This window comes from Bufo bufo, chromosome 4 (assembly GCF_905171765.1).
Source record: "Bufo bufo chromosome 4, aBufBuf1.1, whole genome shotgun sequence".
NCBI lineage: Eukaryota > Metazoa > Chordata > Amphibia > Anura > Bufonidae > Bufo > Bufo bufo.
The window spans coordinates 627,268,078-627,291,706 of NC_053392.1; the positions used below are offsets into that span (position 1 = coordinate 627,268,078).

The following is a 23,629-nucleotide window of genomic DNA, read 5'->3' on the forward strand; positions in this document are numbered from 1 at the left end:
CCCCTATGTACAAGAATATAACTACTATAATACTGCTCCTATGTACAAGAATATAACTACTATAATACTGCCTCCTATGTACAAGAATATAACTACTATAATACTGCCTCCTATGTACAAGAATATAACTACTATAATACTGCCTCCTATGTACAAGAATATAACTACTATAATACTGCTCCTATGTACAAGAATATAACTACTATAATACTGCCTCCTATGTACAAGAATATAACTACTATAATACTGCTGCTATGCACAAGAATATAACTACTATAATACTGCCTCCTATGTACAAGAATATAACTACTATAATACTGCCCCTATGTACAAGAATATAACTACTATAATACTGCTGCTATGCACAAGAATATAACTACTATAATACTGCTCCTATGTACAAGAATATAACTACTATAATACTGCCTCCTATGTATAAGAATATAACTACTATAATACTGCCTCCTATGTACAAGAATATAACTACTATAATACTGCTCCTATGTACAAGAATATAACTACTATAATACTGCTCCTATGTACAAGAATATAACTACTATAATACTGAACCTATGTACAAGAATATAACTACTATAATACTGCTCCTATGTACAAGAATATAATTACTATAATACTGCTCCTATGTACAAGAATATAACTACTATAATACTGCCTCCTATGTACAAGAATATAACTACTATAATACTGCTCCTATGTACAAGAATATAACTACTATAATACTGCCTCCTATGTACAAGAATATAACTACTATAATACTGCTCCTATGTACAAGAATATAACTACTATAATACTGCTCCTATGTACAGGAATATAACTACTATAATACTGCTCCTATGTACAAGAATATAACTACTATAATACTGCTCCTATGTACAGGAATATAACTACTATAATACTGCTCCTATGTACAGGAATATAACTACTATAATACTGCCTCCTATGGATGAAGCCATTGAATCTTGAGGGGCCACAGTACTACTACAACCTTTGTCTGATGTGGTTTCATACTACATCTGATCCATTTCTGGGCTACAGCAGAAATCTGGTGCACAGTGGTTGCGGTACATCATGCTGTGTGTTACTTCCATGGCTGGTGATGTGTGTCCCCTTGTTCCTGTGACTGGTGAGGGCAGGGAAGGGTTAACCTAGCTGCTGCCTCCACTCTCCGGGGGCGGCGGTGGCACTCACAGATGCCATGTTTTATTTAAAACACACTCTCTCAGTAACCACTTGTTCTAATTGGTGAAGCAAAGCCATGTCCCCAAAGCACACGGCTCATTACATTCAACTTGGATTATGGCGAAAAAAACACCACAAAACAAACTGCATTGCAATCTACAAATTAAGGGCTCAGGCGTGCGCGACACGGACACGGAATTAGATTGTAATATGGAGTACAGTCCGCAGGGAAAGAAAACCTGGAGCTACCTGAGCGATCCGCCGCTCCGGCCTCCAGCAAACAAACTCAATCCAAAAATAAAACCAAAGCCGCAAAATAAAGGTCAAGGTGACTAGAGCCGCGAAAGAAACGGGGAAAAAAAGGATCGTCTGACAGCTATACATGGAAGTGAGAAGAGATTAAGGGTCCATTCACACGTCCGCAAAATGGGTCCAGATCCGTTCTGCAAAGTTGGATTAGGACCCATTCATATTAAATGGGGCCGCAAAAGATGTGGACAGCACACAGTGTGCAATCCGTATCCGTAAAAAAATCCGTAAAAGGCATTTCTATTTAAAGTGTCGGCCATGTGCGGTCCACAAAATGCGGAACGCACATGGCCAGTGTCCGTGTTTTGCAGAGCTGCAATTTAATTATACTCCAGAGCTGTACTCCCTATTCTGCTGGTGCAGTCACTGTGTACATACATTACTTATCCTGTACTGATCCTGAGTTACATCCTGTATTATACTCCAGAGCTGCACTCACTATTCTGCTGGTGCAGTCACTGTGTACATACATTACTTATCCTGTACTGATCCGGAGTTACATCCTGTATTATACTCCAGAGCTGCACTCACTATTCTGCTGGTGCAGTCACTGTGTACATACATTACTTATCCTGTACTGATCCTGAGTTACATCCTGTATTATACTTCAGAGCTGCACTCACTATTCTGCTGGTGCAGTCACTGTGTACATACATTACTTATCCTGTACTGATCCTGAGTTACATCCTGTATTATACTCCAGAGCTGCACTCACTATTCTGCTGGTGCAGTCACTGTGTACATACATTACTTATCCTGTACTGATCCTGAGTTACATCCTGTATTATACTCCAGAGCTGCACTCACTATTCTGCAGGTGCAGTCACTGTGTACATACATTACTTATCCTGTACTGATCCTGAGTTACATCCTGTATTATACTCCAGAGCTGCACTCACTATTCTGCTGGTGGAGTCACTGTGCACATACATTACTTATCCTGTACTGATCCTGAGTTACATCCTGTATTATACTCCAGAGCTGCACTCACTATTCTGCTGGTGCAGTCACTGTGTACATACATTACTTATCCTGTACTGATCCTGAGTTACATCCTGTATTATACTCCAGAGCTGCACTCACTATTCTGCTGGTGCAGTCACTGTGTACATTACATTACTTATCCTGTACTGATCCTGAGTTACATTCTGTATTATACTCCAGAGCTGCACTCACTATTCTGCTGGTGCAGTCACTGTGTACATACATTACTTATCCTGTACTGATCCTGAGTTACATCCAGTATTATACTCCAGAGCTGCACTCACTATTCTGCTGGTGCAGTCACTGTGTACATATATTACTTATTCTGTACTGATCCTGAGTTACATCCTGTATTATACTCCAGAGCTGCACTCACTATTCTGCTGGTGCAGTCACTGTGTACATACATTACTTATCCTGTACTGATCCTGAGTTACATCATACTCCAGAGCTGCACTCACTATTCTGCTGGTGCAGTCACTGTGTACATACATTACTTATCCTGTACTGATCCTGAGTTACATTCTGTATTATACTCCAGAGCTGCACTCACTATTCTGCTGGTGCAGTCACTGTGTACATACATTACTTATCCTGTACTGATCCTGAGTTACATCCAGTATTATACTCCAGAGCTGCACTCACTATTCTGCTGGTGCAGTCACTGTGTACATACATTACTTATCCTGTACTGATCCTGAGTTACATCCAGTATTATACTCCAGAGCTGCACTCACTATTCTGCTGGTGCAGTCACTGTGTACATATATTACTTATTCTGTACTGATCCTGAGTTACATCCTGTATTATACTCCAGAGCTGCACTCACTATTCTGCTGGTGCAGTCACTGTGTACATACATTACTTATCCTGTACTGATCCTGAGTTACATCCTGTATTATACTTCAGAGCTGCACTCACTATTCTGCTGGTGCAGTCACTGTGTACATACATTACTTATCCTGTACTGATCCTGAGTTACATTCTGTATTATACTCCAGAGCTGCACTCCCTATTCTGCTGGTGCAGTCACTGTGTACATACATTACTTATCCTGTACTGATCCTGAGTTACATCCTGTATTATACTCCAGAGCTGCACTCACTATTCTGCTGGTGCAGTCACTGTGTACATACATTACTTATCCTGTACTAATCCTGAGTTACATTCTGTATTATACTCCAGAGCTGCACTCCCTATTCTGCTGGTGCAGTCACTGTGTACATACATTACTTATCCTGTACTGATCCTGAGTTACATGCTGTATTATACTCCAGAGCTGCACTCACTATTCTGCTGGTGCAGTCACTGTGTACATACATTACTTATCCTGTACTGATCCGGAGTTACATCCTGTATTATACTCCAGAGCTGCACTCACTATTCTGCTGGTGCAGTCACTGTGTACATACATTACTTATCCTGTACTGATCCTGAGTTACATCCTGTATTATACTCCAGAGCTGCACTCACTGTTCTGCTGGTGCAGTCACTGTGTACATACATTACTTATCCTGTACTGATCCTGAGTTACATCCTGTATTATACTCCAGAGCTTCACTCACTATTCTGCTGGTGCAGTCACTGTGTACATACATTACTTATCCTGTACTGATCCTGAGTTACATCTTGTATTATACTCCAGAGCTGCACTCACTATTCTGCTGGTGCAGTCACTGTGTACATACATTACTTATCCTGTACTGATCCTGAGTTACATCCTGTATTATACTGCAGAGCTGCACTCACTATTCTGCTGGTGTAGTCACTGTGTACATACATTACTTATCCTGGACTGATCCTGAGTTACATCCTGTATTATACTCCAGAGCTGCACTCACTATTCTGCTGGTGCAGTCACTGTGTACATACATTACTTATCCTGTACTGATCCTGAGTTACATCCTGTATTATACTCCAGAGCTGCATTCACTATTCTGCTGGTGCACTCACTGTGTACATACATTACTTATCGTGTACTGATCCTGAGTTACATCCTGTATTATAGTCCAGAGCTGCACTCACTATTCTTCTGGTGGAGTCACTGTGTACATACATTACTTATCCTGTACTGATCCTGAGTTACATCCTGTATTATACTCCAGAGCTGCACTCACTATTCTGCTGGTGCAGTCACTGTGTACATACATTACTTATCCTGTACTGATCCTGAGTTACATCCTGTATTATACTCCAGAGCTGCATTCACTATTCTGCTGGTGCACTCACTGTGTACATACATTACTTATCGTGTACTGATCCTGAGTTACATCCTGTATTATACTCCAGAGCTGCACTCACTATTCTGCTGGTGCAGTCACTGTGTACATACATTACTTATCCTGTACTGATCCTGAGTTACATCCTGTATTATACTCCAGAGCTGCACTCACTATTCTGCTGGTGAAGTCACTGTGTACATACATTACTTATCCTGTACTGATCCTAAGTTACATCCTGTATTATCCTCCAGAGCTGCACTCACTATTCTGCTGGTGCAGTCACTGTGTACATACATTACTTATCCTGTACTGATCCTGAGTTACATCCTGTATTATACTCCAGAGCTGCACTCACTATCCTTCCAAGAAGAGATGTCCACATCTTGTGTTGATCAGTGAGGTATCTCTTGCAGTAAGGTTGGAGGAGGCGCGGGGGGGAAGGGGGGGGGGTGTATGATATAAGGATATTCTGTATTATTATAAGAGACTAGCAGAAGGACGCGGCTTCGCACGGGTATATTTCATCTATTTCATTTTATGTTTCTGTGTGCCGTAAAAGGATATCGACAGTTTCCCCCATAACGGTGACCTCTAGAGTGGCCGCCCCTTTAACATTGACCTCCACAGTGCCTGCCCCTTTAACAATGACCTTCACAATGCCCGTCCCTTTAACAATGACCTTCACAATGCCCACCCCTTTAACAGTGACTTCTACAGTATCCGCCCCTTTAAAAGTGACCGCCCCTTTAAAAGTGACTTTCACAGTGCCCGCCCCTTTAACAGTGACCTTCATAGTGCCCGCATGTCTGGCGCATAAAGAACGTCCAGACAGACAGACGTCCAGACAGACAGACAAATTCAGTTTTATATATATAAGAGATATCACAATCCGTGACAGCGAAGAGCGATATCATGAGAGCGCTGGGTGGGCGGTCAGAGGTCTCTGAGCACAGAGCAGACATCTCACGTCCTGACACAATGTCACAGCTTCATTTGGCGTGCCGTCAGTGTGACCCGCCTCGATCTGCTGCATCCTGGGGTTCATTGGAGACAATGGCGCCTGTCGGGTGGAATAGATCAGGTTTACAGGCGAATGAACCGCTTCATATGAATCAAATTCCTTCAAAAACCAGCCCCCTTGAGCAGTGAGGGGCGGCCCCCTGGAGCCCCCCTACCTGAGCAGTGCAGATCCTGGCTGTGCTTGAGCCCCCTACTCGGAGATTGACAGGGCCAAGTGAGATGTCTGGCTCTATCAATCACGGGAGCGGGGGGAGTCTCAATCAGTGGGGCGAGACCCTCAATGCTCAGAGGCTGGGATCTGTACGAATCGAGTCCCTGTTCTCTAGTTAGGATGCATCAGGCAGCAGCGAAGAGTCCGTGTCTGAAGCTGACGAGCTGGCCTAGGAATCGGAGCAGCTCCGACCAAGGCTCATTGATAGGGGGGGGGGGGGGGGGGTTAGCCGTCTGGCCTGAACCCCACAAAAGAACTGCTATAGAGCAAACTGCTGACATCCTTATGGTTTGCAAGGACAGAAAGGTGTCAGGACACGCAGGACATCTAAGCTTGCTGTGTATGGGGCTGAGAAGCCATAGACCGGTCAGAGCGCTCACAAGGACCCTGATCCATGGTCAAAAGTGTCCATCAGAACTGGGGTATGTAGCAATGGAAGAAGACGGCCTGGTCTGATGAATCAGGTTACATCAGGTGGACGGCCAGGTTTGTGCATCACTTACCTGGAGAAGAGATGGCACCAGGTGCACTATGGGAAGAAGATGACCTGGTCTGAGGAATCAAGTTACATCATGTGGACAGCCGGGTGTCTGGGCATCACTTACCTGGAGAAGAAATGTCACTAGGTGCACTATGGGAAGAAGGTGGCCTGGTCTGAGGAATCAAGTTACATCATGTGGATGGTCCGATGTGTGCGTCACTTACCTGGAGAAGGAATGCCACCAGGTGCACTATGGGAAGAAGGTGGCCTGGTCTGAGGAATCAGGTTACATCACGTGGACAGCCGGGTGTGTGCGTCACTTACCAGGAGAAGAAATGCCACCAGGTGCATTATGGGAAGAAGGTGGCCTGGTCTGATGAATCAGGTTACATCATGTGGACGGCCGGGTGTCTGGGCGTCACTTACCTGGAGAAGAGATGGCACCAGGTGCACTATGGGAAGGAGGTGGCCTGGTCTGATGAATCAGGTTACATCATGTGGATTGTCCGGTGTGTGCCTCACTTACCTGGAGAAGAAATGCCACCAGGTGCACTATGGAAAGAAGGTGGCCTGGTCTGATGAATCAGGTTACATCACGTGGCCAGCCGGGTGTGTGCGTCACTTACCATGGGAAGAAGACTAGATGGCGGAGGCAGAGTGATGCTCTGGGCAATGTTCTGCTTGAAACCTTGTGTTCTGGCACCATGTAGATGTGCCACGTACCACCTACCTAACCAGACAAGTACCCCCCCCTTCATGGTAGCAGCGCCCCCTGCTGGCAGTGCCCTGCACAAACTGTTCACGAATGAGGAACATGACAAAAAGATGAACGTGATGACTCCAAATTCCCAATCGTCATCTATGGGACCAACCTACAGGATCTGCTGCCAGATACCACGGGACAGGTCAGCGGTCAGGTAGAGATACAGAATACCAGTCTTAATGTTATGGCTTCTGGGTGTATATACAAGGCCCCCCATGGTTGTATCACATATATACCGAGTACATGTGACCAAATCAATCCTGTCGAGGTCTCATATGAAGCTGCACCATTCATGGGTTGAAGCAGAGGACGCCCCCAGTCACTGCCCCTATTACTATACATTATATCATCTCAGGGACCCCTTTAAGTGGTGCACCTCTCCCTAACTAGCTTATGTTGTGCTTTCCTGGCCTGGCACAGCATACAAGACACAGCGGGCACACTGGGGGTACAGTAGGTATTGGGGCGCACAGGTACTCACCCGCAAAACATTTCGAGCACAGATTCATCGTCTCACTGGACCTGGAAGAGAAAGGAGACAGAAGAAAGTTATAAGTCTGCGAGGACGGGGCTGACCTTCACATCATCACACACCGCATCCTAGTCATGATCCGTACAGATGCCTGAGAGCCAACAGAAGTATGAATGCAGCTCTGGAAGGGACCAGAGTATCAGATGAATGCCTTCACAATAACCAAAACTCAACCACATTTTTGATTTCCAACCTATACCCGCTGGCGCAGTTTGCAGCGACGACTCGCAAGTCACGTGATCAGATATGAAGGGCGGCCATGGAAAAATAGCAGAGCCATACAAGGTTCCTCTAGTCGCCGCCATTATTCTCGGCTCAGTAAGGGAAGCCATAGTGAGGTCAGTGAGGCATAAGGCGCCTCAGGCCTCAGTGATTTCTGCCAATCCTACAGCAGTAATTCCGCCCATGGGGTCAGGTCACCAGAGAAGAGATTTTGCGCTTGTCTCGATGCTGCCCCTTTAATCCGACAATATGGCGTCCCCTGCGCTGAGCCCACACGACCCTTTAAGGATCATCCTCCTCCGTAAACGACGACCGCACTCAGCAGTCGAATCTCCGCTTACTGCAAACATGAAATTAACGAAAATACATTTGGGGGAAACCGCTGTTTCATATAAACCTCCCTGCGCTTCAATTACACGGCGTGCGAGGAGAGACGCTAAATAAGCGAAGAGCGCGCTCTGCTCCCCGCCGCTTCTGATTATCACTACGGGCCCGCGACCGCTGCAGACGAGGCTTTCGTGACGGCGCTTTAAACAAACAGCGAAATAAAAAAATAATAACATAAAAAGCTTCATTTCTCAAATCTCTCTGAACAAGCCTCACACTGAGCCAAATGGCTGCTCTCTGCCGCCGCCGCTCCGTCCCTGGCACCGCGCCGCCGCATACACAACATCACCATAAATATTTAGAGCGTTCGCCCGGGCGGAGGGGCTGAGCAGCCAGATTCATCATCGTGCCAACCCGAATACATCACCCGAATAAAAAATACGACGTGCACCTCTCAGGACCAACCCCAAATAACGTCGCTGCAAAAATGATACAAAGTATCGAATGTTACGTTTAACAAATAGAAAATAAGTCACAGAATTTTCTATCATTTCTGATATAATATTGGTGAAAAAGGCGCTGGTTTATGCCACAACCCCAAGTGCAGCCTTACCCTAAAAAAGTAACCCCCAGGCATGCCGACCCCGGGGACCCTCTGCTGGCACATTCCCATCGGGCACCAGGACTATTTCCCAGCACGGAGGAGCTGCTGGCATTCACAGGAGCATGGGGCCCCCTTCATTTTGTCATGGGGGTCCCGGAGGTCAGATAGCATCTCACCTATAAGGGCCCCCCACGGACACTCGAAGAGGAGTCCTGAGCCCACGTGGTAAGCAGTTTGAATGGAGCGGCGGTCAAACATGGCAGCAGATCCTGTGATCGGTGGGGGGTCTCAGCGGTGGGGGTCTTATACAAAAGGAAATCTGATAAATGTATGCGATAAATGACTAACGTTTCTCAATGCCAAGCGGCAGCCGGACAGTAGTAAAGCCCCCACACTGGAGCAGTGAAGGAACGGGTGGCACTTCTCCCCGTAGATGGTGAACATGTCCTGCTCGACTGTGGAGGGTCCTTAGATCCTTAAACCCCCTGCGACCTAGTCCGGCTCCCACAGGCAACCAGTAACAGCACACCTCTCTCCTGAGCGTTACAGTGTATCAGTGCAGGGCTGCTGACCGAATACACTGCAACAAAACCTCGTTTGTCAGATTTATAAGGTTTATAGCTCTTGCATTCACTGACAGTAAGCAGAGATCTTGAAAATGATAAAGGAATCAAAATGAAAACACATTAATTGCAGAACTTTTCTGGACCAGCACAGTGAATTGCGCTCGCTTCCCCCCCCCCCCCCTCTCGTCGGTACTAATATGTGGATTCGGTGATATTTCGGATGTACAGAACACACGTACTGCGCGGCGGCGGAGCGCTGACGGAAGGATTAATCCTCCTCCTGCCCAGAACAAAGAGCCTTTCTTGTGGGCAGTCACAAGCACACAGAACAATAAGACGAAACAGAAAACAATAAAGCGGAAGGATTATGCGTTCCCAGGGCCGCGCCACGAGAAGGCGAAAAGTTTGGATGTAATTGTTCGGAGGGAAGGATTTGTTATTAACAGCACTTCCATCTTCTTATATTAGCGGCGGCGGCTTTAGAGGCAGCAAATTACAGCAACCCACCGGTGGATAGAGCACGGACGAGAACTGCGCCGCCGAACGATCGCCGGGAACACGGTAATAAATGGCGCAACTCCTCAATTATATCCATTACAACGTAGGATCTGACCCTGCAAACTGCAGCTATTGTGAAACTACAACTCCCAGCATGGCCTGACACACAGAAGTTGTAGTTTGACAACCGCCACGACAACAAAGATGGCAGAAAAGTAAAAGGAGCAAAGACACTTAAAGGGGTTGTCCAGAATTAGAAAAACATGGCTGCTTTCTCTCGAACACAGCGCCGCACCTCGGCAGCTCAGTTCCAGTCACTTCGATGACGAACTCCTCGGCAGGGTTGACGCTGATTTTGGAAGAAAGCAGCCATGGTTTTCTGCTGGTGGACAACCCCTTTAATTATACTTTATAGCACCTAGTCCTGGAACCTACATAAATATTAAAGAATTGCATAAAAAAACTAAATCCGTAAAAGTCCCATCATGGGCACCACCCCGTGCCCGCCGACAGATTCCTGGGTCAACGGTGGAGAAAGGGAATCCCCCTCCAAGATCGGAAAAGGACTAGGGAGAAATTACTGCTTAAAGGGGTACTCCGGTTAAGGTATAACTAGTGCAATGGGAAAAGTTCCATCAAGTAATTGGAAGCGTTGTCATTATAAAGCAATTTCCTGAAAAAAAGGATCGTACATGAGATTTGTCTGATCTCATTCACTTTGCTTGTAGTGTTCTACTCTGCGGTTTTTCCTGCGCGCAGCGCAACGTGTGCAGGCAGCCTGAACCGTCTCAGGAACTGACCTGACTACAAGGTCCCCCCCCCCCCCGCGCCCCCCCCAGCCTATAATAACAGGACGGAGCATTAGGAAGGGCCAAGGGGGACCTTCACATCACGAATCAGCAGCTTAATATTCCAGGCAGCGCTCGGCGACCGCTCTCGGCGACATTTGCATATCCTGAGCGCTGATTACAAAACATCCAGCTGCGTTATTATAATTTTGCTGGAGAATTTTATATTTCCTCAATGGGAGTCGAGTGGCGTCCGGGCTCCATAGGAAGGACAAAGAGGAGAGAGCCGGACACGGACCACTTTATTAACCCCTTGAGAACACCAAATTTGCAGTGTTTTCAACTTCTGAATTAAAAGGGCTGTCAGCAGTTTTCACCATGGAAACTATACTAGGCAGGTGCTGGGGAGAGCATCTGGGAGCTTTTCTCATCAGGAGTAGTGTGAATAGAACATTTTATTCTACCAAATTCTGCTCCTGCAAGTGCCCAGAAGGTGGAGCTTCACCATTAAGTGCTCTCCGTATTGAGCCGCTTCACATCCCCTCCCCCCAGTAATACATGCTGGATGTGAGGTCTGTGTCCCCCAATAATACATGCTGGATGTGAGGTCTGTGTCCCCCCAGTAATACATGCTGGATGTCTGTGTGTCCCCCAGTAATACATGCTGGATGTGAGGTCTGTCTCCCCCCCAGTAATACATGCTGGATGTGAGGTCTGTGCCCCCCCCCAGTAATACATGCTGGATGTGAGGTCTGTGCCCCCCCCCAGTAATACATGCTGGATGTGAGGTCTGTCTCCCCCCCAGTAATACATGCTGGATGTGAGGTCTGTGTCCCCCAATAATACATGCTGGATGTGAGGTCTGTGTCCCCCCAGTAATACATGCTGGATGTCTGTGTGTCCCCCAGTAATACATGCTGGATGTGAGGTCTGTCTCCCCCCCAGTAATACATGCTGGATGTGAGGTCTGTGTGTCCCCCAGTAATACATGCTGGATGTGAGGTCTGTCTCCCCCCAGTAATACATGCTGGATGTGAGGTCTGTGTGTCCTCCAGTAATACATGCTGGATGTGAGGTCTGTGTGTCCTCCAGTAATACATGCTGGATGTGAGGTCTGTGTCCCCCCAGTAATACATGCTGGATGTGAGGTCTGTGTGTCCTCCAGTAATACATGCTGGATGTGAGGTCTGTGTGTCCTCCAGTAATACATGCTGGATGTGAGGTCTGTGTCCCCCCCCAGTAATACATGCTGGATGTGAGGTCTGTGTGTCCCCCCAGTAATACATGCTGGATGTGAGGTCTGTGCGTCCTCCAGTAATACATGCTGGATGTGAGGTCTGTGCGTCCTCCAGTAATACATGCTGGATGTGAGGTCTGTGTGTCCTCCAGTAATACATGCTGGATGTGAGGTCTGTGTGTCCTCCAGTAATACATGCTGGATGTGAGGTCTGTGTGTCCCCCCAGTAATACATGCTGGATGTGAGGTCTGTGTGTCCCCCAGTAATACATGCTGGATGTGAGGCCTGTGTGTCCTCCCAGTAATACATGCTGGATGTGAGGCCTGTGTGTCCTCCCAGTAATACATGCTGGATGTGAGGCCTGTGTGCCCCCAGTAATACATGCTGGATGTGAGGCCTGTGTGTCCCCCAGTAATACATGCTGGATGTGAGATCTGTGTGTCCCCCAGTAATACATGCTGGATGTGAGGTCTGTGCCCCCCCCCAGTAATACATGCTGGATGTGAGGTCTGTGCCCCCCCCCCCAGTAATACATGCTGGATGTGAGGTCTGTGCCCCCCCCCCAGTAATACATGCTGGATGTGAGGTCTGTGCCGTCCCCCAGTAATACATGCTGGATGTGAGGTCTGTGTGTCCCCCAGTAATACATGCCGGATGTGAGGTCTGTGTGTCCCCCAGTAATACATGCTGGATGTGAGGTCTGTGTGTCCCCCAGTAATACATGCTGGATGTGAGGTCTGTGTCCCCCCAGTAATACATGCTGGATGTGAGGTCTGTGTGTCCTCCAGTAATACATGCTGGATGTGAGGTCTGTGTGTCCTCCAGTAATACATGCTGGATGTGAGGTCTGTGTGTCCCCCCAGTAATACATGCTGGATGTGAGGTCTGTGTCCCCCCAGTAATACATGCTGGATGTGAGGTCTGTGTGTCCTCCCAGTAATACATGCTGGATGTGAGGTCTGTGTGTCCCCCAGTAATACATGCTGGATGTGAGGTCTGTGTCACCCCCCCAGTAATACATGCTGGATGTGAGGACTGTGTGTCCCCCAGTAATACATGCTGGATGTGAGGTCTGTGTTCCCCCAGTAATACATGCTGGATGTGAGGTCTGTGTCCCCCCCAGTAATACATGCTGGATGTGAGGTCTGTGTGTCCCCCAGTAATACATGCCGGATGTGAGGTCTGTGTGTCCCCCAGTAATACATGCTGGATGTGAGGCCTGTGTGTCCTCCCAGTAATACATGCTGGATGTGAGGCCTGTGTGTCCTCCCAGTAATACATGCTGGATGTGAGGCCTGTGTGCCCCCAGTAATACATGCTGGATGTGAGGCCTGTGTGTCCCCCCAGTAATAAATGCTGGATGTGAGGTCTGTGTGTCCCCCCAGTAATAAATGCTGGATGTGAGGTCTGTGTGTCCCCCAGTAATACATGCTGGATGTGAGATCTGTGTGTCCCCCAGTAATACATGCTGGATGTGAGGTCTGTGCCCCCCCCCAGTAATACATGCTGGATGTGAGGTCTGTGCCCCCCCCCAGTAATACATGCTGGATGTGAGGTCTGTGCCCCCCCCCCCAGTAATACATGCTGGATGTGAGGTCTGTGCCCCCCCCCAGTAATACATGCTGGATGTGAGGTCTGTGCCGTCCCCCAGTAATACATGCTGGATGTGAGGTCTGTGTGTCCCCCAGTAATACATGCTGGATGTGAGGTATGTGCCCCCCCCCCCAGTAATACATGCTGGATGTGAGGTCTGTGTGTCCCCCAGTAATACATGCTGGATGTGAGGTCTGTGTGTCCCCCAGTAATACATGCTGGATGTGAGGTCTGTGTGTCCTCCAGTAATACATGCTGGATGTGAGATCTGTGTGTCCTCCCAGTAATACATGCTGGATGTGAGGTCTGTGTGTCCCCCCAGTAATACATGCTGGATGTGAGGCCTGTGTCCCCACAGTAATACATGCTGGATGTGAGGTCTGTGTGTCCCCCAGTAATACATGCTGGATGTGAGGTCTGCGTGTCCCCCAGTAATACATGCTGGATGTGAGGTCTGTCTCCCCCCCAGTAATACATGCTGGATGTGAGGTCCGTGTCCCCCCCGGTAATACATGCTGGATGTGAGGTCTGTGTCCCCCCCCAGTAATACCTGCTGGATGTGAGGTCTGTGCCCCCCCCCCCCCCAGTAATACATGCTGGATGTGAGGTCTGTGTGTCCCCCAGTAAAACATGCTGGATGTGAGGCCTGTGTGTCCCCCCCAGTAATACATGCTGGATGTTAGGTCTGTGTCCCCCCCAGTAATACATGCTGGATGTGAGGCCTGTGTGTCCCCCAGTAATACATGCTGGATGTGAGGCCTGTGTGTCCCCCAGTAATACATGCTGGATGTGAGGTCTGTGTCCTCCAGTAATACATGCTGGATGTTAGGTCTGTGTCCCCCCCAGTAATACATGCTGGATGTGAGGCCTGTGTGTCCCCCAGTAATACATGCTGGATGTGAGGTCTGTGTGTCCCCCACCCACCACAGAGCTGTCTCTACTGGTTTACATAGTGGTAGACGTCTTGTTCACACTGCATCTCCCAATATGCATTCAGCAGGGCGGGTGGCGGATAATGAGTACATATGCATTACATAGGGTAGCTGCACTGTTCCGCATTCTGTACAATATAACTATACAGAGGGGTTTAGAGACAAGACCTTGACAGCAGCGGCAGGAGGTAGAACTTCCCCTTTAAGAGCGGAGTGGTTTGGTATCCGCACAGCCATATTTACTTCACGTTCTGTCATAGCTTCTCGCTGATTACAAGCTCCTGATTTATACGAGTCTATAAAAGAACCTAATTACAAAGCATACGAAGTCTCTGGATGCTGGATGGGCCCCTGTAGGGCGATACGTTACCGGCCGAAACGCAGACGCTAGGTAAACCAAGGACGGCGAGACTCAGAACCTAAACTGGACGACTGAAAATCTTTAAGGTGTCCCTTAGAGGACTTATGAATAAGGAGGAGAGCACTGTACCTTCTTCTGACCTCAGGACACAGCAGTTAAAGGGACGGCGCCCCCATTTCATCCTCACCTGTAACCCATCTATGATGCAGAGGGCAGCAAGCTCCAAGTCCATCAATTTCTATGCACCCCGTTCGTTCATCAAACATACAGATATACTACAATGCAGAGTCAATATGAAGGCAGATAAAGAATCAGATCTATAGGCGAGGACAACGAGAGTCCCCAAAAATAATGACTGTAAGAAAAGATGTAGGATCAACCTCTGCACGTGCATGTCCCTTTAACAGCAGGCGACATATGCCGCTGTATTTAGGGATGTGGGGCCTTTATCTCTCACTTTACACAGCAATCCCTCCGATTTATGAGGAGATCAATGTCACGTATTCTAAGTATAGAAAGAGATGCTTCAAATGCCACCATATTGTTCATCCGCCTTCAGGCATTCTTCACTGAAGAGCCCGAGAGGCTTCCCCCCATTTACACTCAGACTGGGCAAAATACAGAGAACTAGTAACCTTTACCGAACAAAAGCCGGCAGCTTTAGGGAGGGACGGGCCGGCTCTGCTGGACCACGGGCCGGGGTCTGCGCTCATTCAGCTGCTCACAAAAGATCCTGTCGATATGTTTGTGTGGAAAGGCTGCGGACTCCGCGGAGTGAATGAGGCCAAGAGCTGCTGCAGTCAATAGAAGGAAATCTCTCAGAGCGGACGTTTCCAAAAGAGACTTCAAAAGTCAATTCTAATATGTGGTCAGATCAAAGAACATGAGAATAGCCGAGAATATATCATAAACCTGCACAAAACACTACTAAAAGAATCGTGCAAAACAAAAGCTTCTAACTAATAAAGTAATACTGCCCTCTATGTACAGATAAATATGATGAAAATATTATAAACCTGCCGCTCTGTACAAGAAAACATCTATTATAATACTTCCCTCTATGTACAAGAATATAACGACTATAATACTGCCTCCTGTGTACAAGAATATAACTACTATAATACTGCTCCTATGTACAGGAATATAACTACTATAATACTGCTCCTATGTACAGGAATATAACTACTATAATACTGCTCCTATGTACAAGAATATAACTACTATAATACTGCTCCTATGTACAAGAATATAACTACTATAATACTGCTCCTATGTACAAGAATATAACTACTATAATACTGCCTCCTATGTACAAGAATATAACTACTATAATACTGCTCCTATGTACAAGAATATAACTACTATAATACTGCCTCCTGTGTACAAGAATATAACTACTATAATACTGCCTCCTATGTACAGGAATATAACTACTATAATACTGCCACCTATGTACAAGAATATAACTACTGTAATACTGCTCCTATGTACAAGAATATAACTACTATAATACTGCTCCTATGTACAAGAATATAACTACTATAATACTGCTCCTATGTACAGGAATATAACTACTATAATACTGCTCCTATGTACAAGAATATAACTACTATAATACTGCTCCTATGTACAAGAATATAACTACTATAATACTGCTCCAATGTACAAGAATATAACTACTATAATACTTCCCTCTATGTACAAGAATATAACTACTATAATACTGCTCCTATGTACAAGAATATAACTACTATAATACTGCTCCTATGTACAAGAATATAACTACTATAATACTGCCTCCTATGTACAAGAATATAACTACTATAATACTGCTACTATGTACAAGAATATAACTACTATAATACTGCTCCTATGTACAAGAATATATCTACTATAATACTGCCTCCTATGTACAAGAATATAACTACTATAATACTGCTCCTATGTACAAGAATATAACTACTATAATACTGCTCCTACGTACAAGAATATAACTACTATAATACTGCTCCTATGTACAAGAATATAACTACTATAATACTTCCCTCTATGTACAAGAATATAACTACTATAATATTGCTCCTATGTACAAGAATATAACTACTATGATACTGCCTCCTATGTACAAGAATATAACTACTATAATACTGCTCCTATGTACAAGAATATAACTACTATTATACTGCTCCTATGTACAAGAATATAACTACTATAATACTGCTCCTATGTACAAGAATATAACTACTATTATACTGCTCCTATGTACAAGAATATAACTACTATTATACTGCTCCTATATACAAGAATATAACTACTATAATACTGCTCCTATGTACAAGAATATAACTACTATAATACTGTCTCCAATAAAAAACAAAACAAAAAAAGTCACTTGTATTTGTACTCTGATTCCTGCCGATTCTTGAGCAGTTTCTGCTTCTGTTTACGGTTTTTCTCTCTGAACCTTGCAGTGATCGGAGGTTTTCCCTCTTGGACGCAGTGGGGTGGTCGTTGCGTCTAGGAGGGGTCGTAAAACACGGGAACAAAACTACTTGGCTCTGAACACGGTGTAAGAATCAGGAAAGGAATTTCTATCATCCCAACGTATAAAAATTATTTGATGAGATCAGAGAAACAGAAAGGTCACCTGATAAATCGTCAGCGGTAATGTCTCTAAAAATAAAGGACTCTGAATTATTCTCAGGGACTTTATCACTCCGGGTACTGAAAATCAGCTGCAGAAAATGGAAAGTACATAAATTAGATTCTCTGCATGGCTGAACGGCGCAATAAAGTGCGGGAGACCCACAAAGTCAAATGTAAAAGACACCAGCATTAGAAGGACACCGACTGTATTCAATAGACAGGGAGCAGTCAGATCTAAGCAAACCTCCTCAGCCCTGGGAGGCAGTATTATAGTAGTTATATTCCTGTACATAGGAGCAGTATTATAGTAGTTATATTCTTGTACATAGGAGGCAGTATTATGGTAGTTATATTCTTGTACATAGGAGCAGTATTATAGTAGTTATATTCCTGTACATAGGAGCAGTATTATAGTAGTTATATTATTGTACATAGGAGCAGTATTATAGTAGTTATATTCTTGTACATAGGAGCAGTATTATAGTAGTTATATTCTTGTACATAGGAGGCAGTATTATAGTAGTTATATTCTTGTACATAGGAGGTAGTATTATAGTAGTTATATTCTTGTACATAGGAGCAGTATTATAGTAGTTATATTCCTGTACATAGGAGCAGTATTATAGTAGTTATATTCTTGTACATAGGAGCATTATTATAGTGGTTATATTCCTGTACATAGGAGGCAGTATTATAGTAGTTATATTCTTGTACATAGGAGCAGTATTATAGTAGTTATATTCTTGTACATAGAGGGAAGTATTATAATAGTTATATTCTTGTATATAGGAGCAGTATTATAGTAGTTATATTCTTGTACATAGGAACAGTATTATAGTAGTTATATTCTTGTACATAGGAGCAGTATTATAGTAGTTATATTCTTGTACATAGGAGCAGTATTATAGTAGTTATATTCTTGTGCATAGGAGGCAGTATTATAGTAGTTATATTCTTGTACATAGGAGCAGTATTATAGTAGTTATATTCTTGTACGTAGGAGGCAGTATTATAGTAGTTATATTCTTGTACATAGGAGGCAGTATTATAGTAGTTATATTCTTGTACATATGAGGCAGTATTATAGTAGTTATAGTCTTGTACATAGGAGCAGTATTATAGTAGTTATATTCTTGTACATAGGAGCAGTATTAAAGTAGTTATATTCTTGTGCATAGGAGGCAGTATTATAGTAGTTATATTCTTGTACATAGGAGCAGTATTATAGTAGTTATATTCCTGTACATAGGAGCAGTATTATAGTAGTTATAGTCTTGTACATAGGAGCAGTATTATAGTAGTTATATTCTTGTACATAGGAGCGGTATTGTAGTAGTTATATTCTTGTACATAGGAGCGGTATTATAGTAGTTATATTCTTGTACATAGGAGGCAGTATTATAGTAGTTATATTCTTGTACATAGGAGCAGTATTATAGCAGTTATATTCTTGTACATAGGAGCAGTATTATAGTAGTTATATTCTTGTACATAGAGGCAGTATTATAGTAGTTATATTCTTGTACATAGGAGCAGTATTATAGTAGATATATTCTTGTACATAGGAGTAGTATTATAGTAGTTATATTTTTGTACATAGGAGCAGTATTATAGTAGTAATATTCTTGTACATAGGAGCAGTATTATAGTAGTTAAATTCTTGTACATAGGAGGCAGTATTATAGTAGTTATATTCCTGTACATAGGAGGCAGTATTATAGCAGTTATATTCTTGTACATAGGAGGCAGTATTATAGTACTTATATTCTTGTACATAGGAGGCAGTATTATAGCAGTTATATTCTTGTACATAGGAGCAGTATTATAGTAGTTATATTCTTGTACATAGGAGCAGTATTATAGTAGTTATATTCTTGTACATAGGAGCAGTATTATAGTACTTATATTCTTGTACATAGGAGCAGTATTATAGTACTTATATTCTTGTACATAGGAGGCAGTATTATAGTACTTATATTCTTGTACATAGGAGGCAGTATTATAGCAGTTATATTCTTGTACATAGGAGCAGTATTATAGTAGTTATATTCTTGTACATAGGAGGCAGTATTATAGTAGTTATATTCTTGTACATAGGAGCAGTATTATAGTACTTATATTCTTGTACATAGAGGGCAGTATTATAGTAGTTATATTCTTGTACATAGAGGGCTGTATTAGTTGTTAGATCACCTGTAAACTTAGCTCACATTATAAAACCTCCACCGTGTTGCTGATGATGAATATTTATATTGTTCACGTCTCTGGTATTGTCCTGTAATGATAATGCACCTTCTGTTTCTCTGCCCTGTTGTGCCCATTATTCACCAGTTGATGCCCGCCATCTCTCTGCATGTGATTCTACGTTGATGATGGAGCAGGTCGGATAACATGTAGATGGACAGTGAGGAACACAGGTGGCAAAGACAGTTTTTAGTTTGATATTATGTATGTCTGGAAGGTAATTGGGGCCACGTGGCGAGGGTCTGTAAAACAGCGACTTATTTAGCCTCATGAGCGCACAGTTCAGCGCTGTGCGCACATCTTGATTCATTAATCCTGCAACAAGAGCGTCCGATAGAAAGGCTCTGCCCGGGCCGCCCGCACTGAGGTTCTGCCCTCTTACCTACCTCTGCTGAGAGCGCAGAACAGAACAATACGGCTGCAGAGCTACAGGTAATAGCTTAAAAGGTAAAAGCATTAACTCAGACGCTCCACGGAACCCATTGAACCGGCCCTTATGCCGCCTGGAATAAATCCATAAAAACCGCTTTGGAAAAAAAAATTATTGTACAATGAAAAACAAACAAAAATCAAAAGCTTTTACTGCGAGGCAAATCAGCAAATGAAAAGCCCCCCGCCCGCCGCACAGATACGAGGAAAATGACAAAAAAAACTAAATGGAATTTGCAGGGCATGTTGGGCAAATATTTTGAGAGGAAAAGGCACAGAGGACAACTACTCCCAGAATAAGTCGCATTTGTGGGGGCGATCAGACCCCAATATGTAATATGGTGCGTTCTACAAATAACACACAATAGAAGTAAGTGGGTAAAATCAATTAAAACCTATTAATAACGGATTCAGCGTGAACACGAAATCAAAGACGGAAAAAATAAAGAAAATAAAAAGAATTGCACAACTTGTCCATCAGATGTAGATAATGGATATATGTGAGCGCCCCGTATAGACTCACATTCTAATTGCAGATGAGACCTCTCAGCTCGTGTATGACGTTTATTAGTGACGCTCATCATTGGCTCATCCGACCACAAGGCGTCTCTTTACAAGTGCGGTTCGTTTAAAACTTAACTGTTATTTTAATTCTCATTAAATCATCTACATATAGAAAACGTGACCTACAAAAACACTGAGAGAGTATATAAAAATCTCAGCAGTTAGTAGGCAGATACCTTCATCTATGTGAGGGGTCACTGTTCATTTCCTTCACACTCTGCTATTTGTAACAATGTAGCAAAGTAGTCAGTGCGGCTATGACCGGCTACATGGCACTTCTTTTGTATCCACTACTTCCCACTCATTGCCTTGGAACGGGTACACTGCCTCCTACTGAACTAAAACACCACACTGCCACCCGACAAACCAGCGTCCTCAGGGGATCGGGCAGGCATCACTGCCTGATCACTACCTGCCCGATCCCCGAGGACGCCGCTGTGTCTGTTAATCTACTTCTTATCATCCTGGGAGAAAAATAGAAAATTCTCTTATATATATAAAAATGAGTTTGTCTGTCTGTTCTTTATGCGCGACCAAACGACTGGACCGATCTTCACCAAATTTGGCACACAGGTACATCAGGTGTCCGGGAAGGTTTTAGACCGGGTCTCAGCTCTCTAGCACGTACCGTTCCTGAGATATTCCCAAAAAATTACCTCCATTAGCCAATACAAGCCTGCAAGTCTTTCTCTTCATGTCCCAAATGCCATACACACGGTCACATGACCCTTATCAGCCAATAGAAGCTCACAGGCCCTTAGTCTCTACATACACGCAGTTTTACTCCAGGTTTCCATAACAACCCAGCAATTTTTCTTCACTGCTGTAGGTCAGCTTTAGGCTACACCACACTACTACATATGGTCACACCAATGTCGTGCAACAATTTTTATAATGATTATAAAAATTGTTGAGACAAAAATGTCGCGCGACACATTTCGTCGTGTAGCCCTAGCATTAAAGGGGCAGAGCGCTGTGGAGGTCACTGTTAAAGGGCCAGGCACTGTGGAGGTCACTGTTAAAATGGCGTTCAAGGTGGATGTTACTGTTAAGGGGTTTAGGCCGCTGTGGAGGTCACTGTTAGGCCTCTTTGACACAGGCGTCGCGGGAAAATGTGCGGGTGCGCTGCGGGAACACCGCGGAGAAAAATCGCGCATGTTTGGTACCCAAGATTGTATTATTTTCCCTTATAACATGGTTATAAGGGAAAATAATAGCATTCTGAATACAGAATGCATAGTAAAACAGCGCTGGAGGGGTTAAAAAGAAATAAAAAATAATTTAACTCACCTTAGTCCACTTGATCGCGTAGCCCGGCATCTCCTTTTGTCTCCTTTGTTGAATAGGACCCGTGGTGAGCATTAATTATAGGAACAGGACCTTTGATGACGTCACTCCGGTCATCACATGGTACGTCACATGATCTTTTACCATGGTGATTCACCATGGTAAAAGATCATGTGACGTACCATGTGATGACCGGAGTGACGTCATCAAAGGTCCTGTTCCTATAATAATAATAATAATAATAATAATGATCGGGTCTCCATCCCGATCGTCTCCTAGCAACCGTGCGTCAAAATCGCACCGCATCCGCACTTGCTTGCGATTTTCACGCAACCCCATTCACTTCTATGCGTGAAAAACGCAGAATATAGAGCATGCTGCGATTTTCACGCAACGCACAAGTGATGCGTGAAAATCACCGCTCATGTGAACAGCCCCATAGAAATGAATGGGTCGGTATTCACCTCACGCATCGCATCCGCGCGGAATACTCGCCCGTGTGAAAGGGGCCTTAAGGGGGCAGGGGCCACTATTAAAGGGGCGGCTGCTGTGGAGGTCACTATTAAGGCAGCAGGGTACTGTGAGGTCACTGTTAAGAGGGCGGGCCTCTGAGGAGGTCACTGTCAATGGAGAAAGGTGCTGTGAAACTCCCTGTTAAAGGGGCGGGCTGCGGTGAAGGTCAAAGTTAGGGGGATGGGCTGCTGTGGAGGTTCCATTTTAAAGTGGTGGGGCACTGTGGGGGGGGGGGTCAGTGTTAAGGGGCGGGGGACTGTGGAGTTCACTGTTAAAGGGGCGGGGTGCTGTAGAGGTCACTGTTATGGGGGATACTGTCGATATCTTAACGACACACACAAACATTAAATGAAATATACAGTACATGTGTGAAGCCGGGTCCTTCTGCTAGTTCATTATAAATTATAATATCACCAAGACGGAGGTCCAAAAAAAAATAATATCATAATCATCCCTGGGGTCTATGGGAAAAAGTAATTCCACTGCACACCAGGAAAACTGGAATTATTAGCATTAAAGGGGTTCTCCCCTGATTAATGTAAAAAATTACAATCAAATAGTAGGCGACAATCTCTAACAAAGCTGGATCCAGTCCCGTACCTCACATGGATCCAGAGATCTCCACATTCATTGCTCTGCTAGATTTATATCAAGCCGACAGCTCAAGGGGAGTGTCCTTTCCGCTGCAGTCCAGGGGGCGTGCCCTTTCTGCTGCAGTCCAGGGGGGGGCGTGCCCTTTCTGCTGCAGTCCAGGGGGGGGGTGCCCTTTCTGCTGCAGTCCAGGGGGGGGGGTGGGGGGCGTGCCCTTTCTGCTGCAGTCCAGGGGGACGTATCCTTTCTGCTGCAGCCCGGGGGGGGGGGGGGGGGGACGTGCCCTTTCCGCTGCAGCCCAGGGGGGGGCGTGCCCTTTCCGTTGCAGCCCAGGGGGATTCCTGTCCGGACACAGAACGCAACAAACCGGAACGGAAACATTCTGCTGAGCGCGCTTCCGGTTTCTTCAGTTTTGTAGTGGGACAAAACTGAAGCTTTTTCCTCCGGTTTTGAGATTCTCTGCCAGATCTCAAAACCAGAAAGAAAACGACATATGTGAAAGTT

At 44.8% G+C, this 23,629-nt stretch overlaps 1 protein-coding gene across 1 annotated transcript in view; it reads right to left on the bottom strand.

The window, feature by feature from the left end:
* Window positions 1-23,629, bottom strand: part of ZFAND3 (zinc finger AN1-type containing 3) — a 118,478-nt gene that overhangs the window by 64,461 nt on the left and 30,388 nt on the right. The window contains exon 2 of the mRNA XM_040430776.1: window positions 7,672-7,712. Coding sequence (XP_040286710.1) covers window positions 7,672-7,712 — 41 coding nt within the window. The remainder of the gene's footprint in view (window positions 1-7,671; window positions 7,713-23,629) is intronic.